At 56.5% G+C, this 5,401-nt stretch overlaps 1 protein-coding gene across 1 annotated transcript in view; it reads right to left on the reverse strand.

Moving 5' to 3' along the window:
* Positions 1-74: 74 nt before the first annotated feature.
* Positions 75-5,401, reverse strand: part of LOC103775538 (transducin-like enhancer protein 3) — a gene marked incomplete at its 3' end in the record, with an annotated part of 18,566 nt that continues 13,239 nt past the window's right edge. The window contains exons 4-9 of the mRNA XM_008943002.1: positions 4,179-4,383; positions 3,463-3,479; positions 995-1,114; positions 652-702; positions 313-468; positions 75-207 (exon numbers count right to left, since the gene is read on the reverse strand). Coding sequence (XP_008941250.1) covers positions 75-207; positions 313-468; positions 652-702; positions 995-1,114; positions 3,463-3,479; positions 4,179-4,383 — 682 coding nt within the window. The remainder of the gene's footprint in view (positions 208-312; positions 469-651; positions 703-994; positions 1,115-3,462; positions 3,480-4,178; positions 4,384-5,401) is intronic.

Consider the following 5,401-nt stretch of genomic DNA (forward strand, 5'->3'; position numbering starts at 1 on the left):
CCTTCTCGCCCCACCTCTGTCCCAGGGACCACCAGAGCTGCTGGGGGACAGCACTGGGGGGGGTCAGCCCCCACCTAGGGGGTCCATGCCAGCCGGTTTGCCGGGCATGGGCCTCAGCCCCGGGGTGCTGCTGGTGCCCGGGGTGGGGGCATCGTTCCGCGGCGTGGGAGTGTTCGACTTGAGCCCCGGCGTGGAGGATTTGTCATTCTGCATGAAGAGGGGGACAAACCAAGGAGGACGAGGGTCAGCCACCAGCAAAGCCCCCCCAGACCCATCAACACCCCCACCCCCCAGGCAAAGCGAAGGACGTACGTGGCCCAGGTCTTTAGTCTTGGAGGAGGGAGTGCTGCTGGAGGAGGCCACCGAGGCTGGGCTGTTGGGTGCATCGCCCTTCTTCAGCCCACGGGCTTTGTCTATGCCATTCTCCGGGGGGGAGTGGGCTGGGCTGACCCGGGGGGTGGCAGGGTCCTGTGGGACAGGAGAAGACGTTGGCACCCCCTGAAGCAGGGCAGGGGGGGCTGCTCCCGCTCCTCTGTCACGCTGGAATTCGGTTGGGAAGCCCCAAAGGCATCACCCCCCCACCCCTCAAACCTCCATCGTGCCACAGGGAGGGGAGGAGACCTGCTGGAACCCCCCCTTCCTCCAGCTCACCTCATTGGAGACATCGACCACCAGGTCATCGCTCTTGTCGCCGTCGCTGTCCTGAAACACAAAGGCAGTTACACCCTGCAGGGAGCTGCCCACCCCAGGGTGAGGGGACACCCCAAACCCCAACCCCCAGGAGGATACAGGTCACCCACACCACAAACGTGTGGAAAATATTAGAATGATGGAATGGTTTGGGTGGGAAAGGAGCTTTAGAGGCCATCATCTGGTGGGACCCCACACCAAAAGCTCTCAGACCCCTCCACCTGCGGCTCTCAGACCCCTCCACCAGAAGCTCTCAGACCCTCCTGGCCACCAGCCCCAGCCCCAGGGTGTCCCTGTCCCTTACATATCTGCTCATGCTGTCCTTCTCCTCTGCTTTCCTCTTCTTGGAGTCGATGCTGTAGTCTGTGGAGCTTCGGTGCTTCTCGCTGGCTCTGAGGCTCTCCGAGGGTGAGACCGAGTTGTTCTGCAAGACCAGAAGATGCTTTTCAGTTGGAAATGGAAGGAGACAGGATTCCACCAGCAGCAGATGAGAGGGTGCTGCAAACAGCCCACCAAGCCCCAAACCCAGCCCTGCCCCAGACTGCAAAACCCCAATGGTGGAGGAGACCCCAAAGAGCAAGGGACAAGTCCAGCCTGGCCTGGAATCATCCCACAGACCAAAACAGGTGGGTGGCTGACATGTTGGAAAGCTCTGCAGAAGGACCTGGGAGACCTGGTGGACAAGTTCTCCGTGAGCCAGCCAGGAGTCCTCATGGCCAAGACCACCAATGGTCTCTTGGGGTGCATGAAATAGTGTGGCCAACAGATCCAGGGAAGTTCTCCACACCCTCTACTCTGCCCCAGCAATGCCATCTTTGGAATGTTGGGTCCAGTTCTGGGCTGCCCAGTTCAAGAGAGATCAGGAGCTACTAGAGAGAGTCCAGCAGAGGTCAGGGAGATGCTGAGGGGCTGGAACATCTCTGTGCCAGGCCAGGCTGAGAGCCCTGGGGCTGCGCCGCTGCAGAAGAGAAGCCTCTGAGGGGATCTGAGCAGTGCTGACCAAGAGCTAAAGGGCCCCGGGGGGCAAGAGGCTGGGGCCAGACTCTGGTCAGTGGTGCCAGTGACAGGACAAGGAGCAATGGGCACCAACTGGAACCCAGGAGGTGCCACCTGAGCAGGAGGAGAAACTTCTTTGGGGTGAGGGTGGCTGAGCCTGGAGCAGCTGCCCAGAGAGGCTGTGGAGTCTCCTGCTCTGGAGAGATCCCAAACCCTCCTGGCTGTGACCCTGGGCACCCTGCTGTGGGTGATGATTCCCAGAGGTCCCTTCCAGCCCCCTATGCTGTAGGATGCTGGGATCCCACCCTTGACCACACCACACCAGCAGCCAAGCTCTGCCAAGCCGAAGACCATCCAAACCAAAACACCTCAACAAATCCACCCCCCTGAGGAGCAGCAGAGCCCAGCTCAGGGTGGTGGTGGCGGAGGGGCCACTTTCTGTGCTCTCTTCAACCAGCAACACCCAAGAGACATCAACATCCCCAGAAAATCTCCTCGAGAGCACCCAAAAAATCCACCTTGAGAGCCCAGCCCCGCATCTCCCCACACACCCCCCCAGCAGATGCCCATCAATGAACCCTTGGAGGAGAAATTATCACCATCTCCCATCATGGAGCAGCACTCTGCTAAGCCCCAAAAAAACCCTTCCCCAGCTCCTCTCCCTGCCTTTCTTCCTCAGCTGAAAGAAAGAACTAAAGCAGTTCATGTTTCTCCTCGCTCCCTCAGAAGCAGCTTTGGATAACACCAGGGTCTTTCTTCTCAGGCAGTCATGCTGAAAAAACCCCTCGCAGCTCCCAGAGAATCATGTCAAGCATTTAGAGGCATCGATCCATTCAAGCCCCAATGTTGGCCTGATGCCAAGCAACTAAATATTTTTTTATTGCTCAAAGCTAAAAAAGGGGGGTAAAAAAAAAATTCATCTGAATGACTCCTTCTGATTATCGAGAGCATTAAACCTCCCCTGGCAACAGCTCATGGGTTTAGTTGATAGACCAGGAACCCCCCTTCCAACCTGGCACCCCCTCCCTGCTGCAGGAGGGGGTTAATGATGCCCAATTCCCCCCTCCAACCCCTCCCTTTTCAATAGCACTTTTCTTCCCATCCGCCCCCAGCGCTCCAAAGGTCCATTTGTGGGCTCGGGGAGGGGTGGAAATTGCTGCAAAGGGGGCTTTGTCCTCCCAGTTTTTTTCCCCCCTGCACCCCAGGGATTTAGGGGGGTGAGCCAAGCCCCTCCATGGGCAGAGCAACCCCCTACAAGTCTCCTATCCTTCCAAAAAACCCACATCCATCCACTCTTGAGCACCACATGCAGCCAAAATGAGAAGCAAACCGAGGTTGGAAGAGCCACAAATCAAATGCCACCAAGGCTGGAGGTGACACTTGCTCTCCACCACGGTGATTTAGCTGGTTAGTTAACTGCTTGACCTTCCAAGTCCTACTTAACACCATGTAATAGCCAAAAAAAAACTCAAAAAAAATCCCATCCCAACAGATTAGATGACTCAAGATGGTAGAAGAGTGATCAGGAATAAAATAGCTTCCCTAAGAGTGTTTTTTTTGAGCCAGCACTGGGCTGCAGCAAAGATTTAACCCCAAAATCTCATCTTCACCCCAGCACAGCAGCTCCTCCAGCCAGGCTGGGGTGGGTTTTTTTGGATTAAATAGGACCTATGTAAAAGGCATCCCCAGAGGTTTGGGTTTTAAGAAAATAGAGCAGATAAAATGATGCAGGCACCAGAAATTGAGAAAAAAAAAAAGGATGTTTGTGGTACTTACAGCACTGGAGTCTCGTTCTTTTAGGAGAGTTCATTGTCAGAGGTGAGGTCACAGTCAAAATAAAGAGAAGACAGACAAATAAAGCAAGTTAGAATAAGTCTACAACCAAAAAAATAAACCTAAAACCTACTCTGGGAGGCTGGGGGGAACTGGGTTGGCCAGCAAATGGGTGTATCGAGGGGAAAGATCTCAGATCTTCACGTGTTCATGGAGATCTTCAGTGTGGTTGGGTTAGCAACAGAACTCAAGCATCATTTCATCTCCTAAAATGATCATTTTAGGGCTAATAATAGGAAAACCCATCAAGTCTGCTGGCTGAGGTCAACCTGGCGGTGGCATTTCTTGGGGCAATTTGCACTCCCTGCCCTAAAAGAGCAAAGGAAGGGGCAGCCTGGAGACAGGTCCCCCCCCTGCCACCTCCCAAAGACCCTCCAACACCCCCCTCAAGCTGCTCCCGAGGAGCAACCCCACCTCAGCCAAGAGGGGAAAGCTTCAGGATCTCCTAGGAGGTCACCAGTTGGGACTTTGACCATCTGAAGAGCCTCTTTCTACCCCAACTACGATGCTCTGAGTACCCTGAAGCAGCAGCAGCTCCTCCCTTGGCCATCGAGGCTGATTGAAGGAGCTGGAGCATCACTGCATCCTGAAACCACCCAAATCTGGGCGTTTCTCACCCAAAGGGACAACTCCAACCCAACCCAACCCCTCATTCTCACCTCTGTGGTCCAGGTCGTGATGGTTCTTCTCATCCTTGACGGCGAGGTGTGCCTGGCTGCCCAGGGCACCCAGAGCCAGCAGCCCCGAGCTGCTGCCCGTCACCGGCGGGATGCCCGGGGGCTGCAGACCTGATGGGTGAGGTGGCAGCTGGACAGGGGGCCCGTGGGCGGCGTGGGAGAGGTGCTGGGCCTGGAGCTGCTGCTGCTGCAATGAAAGCACCCAGTGAGTCAGCCAGGGAGGGGAGGGGGGAACGTCGAGGGGCACGACGGGCACGGGGCGATGCCCCGAGGAGCTGCCCCGCTCGGCTGCCTGCAAGGAGAAGCCCTGTCAGAAGATGTCTCCATCAGGAGAAGCCCCATCAGAAGATGCCCCCATCAGCAGAAGCCCCACCAGAAGATGCTCCCATCAGGAGAAGCCCCATCGTGAGATGCCAAGGGGGCAGAAGGTGCCCCAAGCACAGCCCCCACCACGCCACGTGCCCCCGTGGCACCATCCTTAGCTCTGAGTAATCCCCATCGTTGCTGACTTGGCTCGTGCTGCTTTTCAGCAGATATGAAGGGAAAAAAAAACACTCAAGAACCACCACCCAGGAGGTGGAAAGTGGCTCTGGCTCCAGGGCCAGCAGCTAAACCAGAGCAGAGAGAGAGAAAACTTGAGCATCCTGCACCCCACCTCCAAAACAACAAGTTTTGTTCTTTGCTCAGCTTTAAGGTGCTTGATGGGGACAAGAAAACCACCCACAGGGCACCTCGGCCTCATCCTGCTGCTCCAAACCCCCTGTGGGCATCCACCAGCTGGATGTCCTCTGTAGCAGGGGAGCTGCAGGGCTGGGGGTCACCACCCCCTGCACCCAGAACCCAGTGGGTGACTGCAGCCCACCCAGGAGGGTGCAGGGAGCCCTGGTTGCTCCTCATCTCCTGGGGGTTTTGGGGAGTTGGGAGCCCTGGCTGTCCCCAGCACATTGCCATGGAGAATTCTGTTTGGGTTTAGCTGGAAAAAGCTGAACTAGAACTTTGGGGAGAAAATTCAAACACACCCCCACACCCACACCCCCACCAAGCTGAAAATCATCATGTCAGTGGCACGTCCTTGGTGGTGCCACTTCCAAGAGCCTCAGGACACTGCTCCTGTGGCTCCTCCACCCCAAGGACACCAGCAGTGCAGCCAGGAGGGTCTCAGAGCATTTCTGACCCCCCTGCCTGCACCCCCAGTCAGCTACAAC

The sequence above is a fragment of the Merops nubicus genome, unplaced genomic scaffold (genome assembly GCF_000691845.1).
Source record: "Merops nubicus isolate BGI_N331 unplaced genomic scaffold, ASM69184v1 scaffold28490, whole genome shotgun sequence".
Taxonomy (NCBI): Eukaryota; Metazoa; Chordata; class Aves; order Coraciiformes; family Meropidae; genus Merops; species Merops nubicus.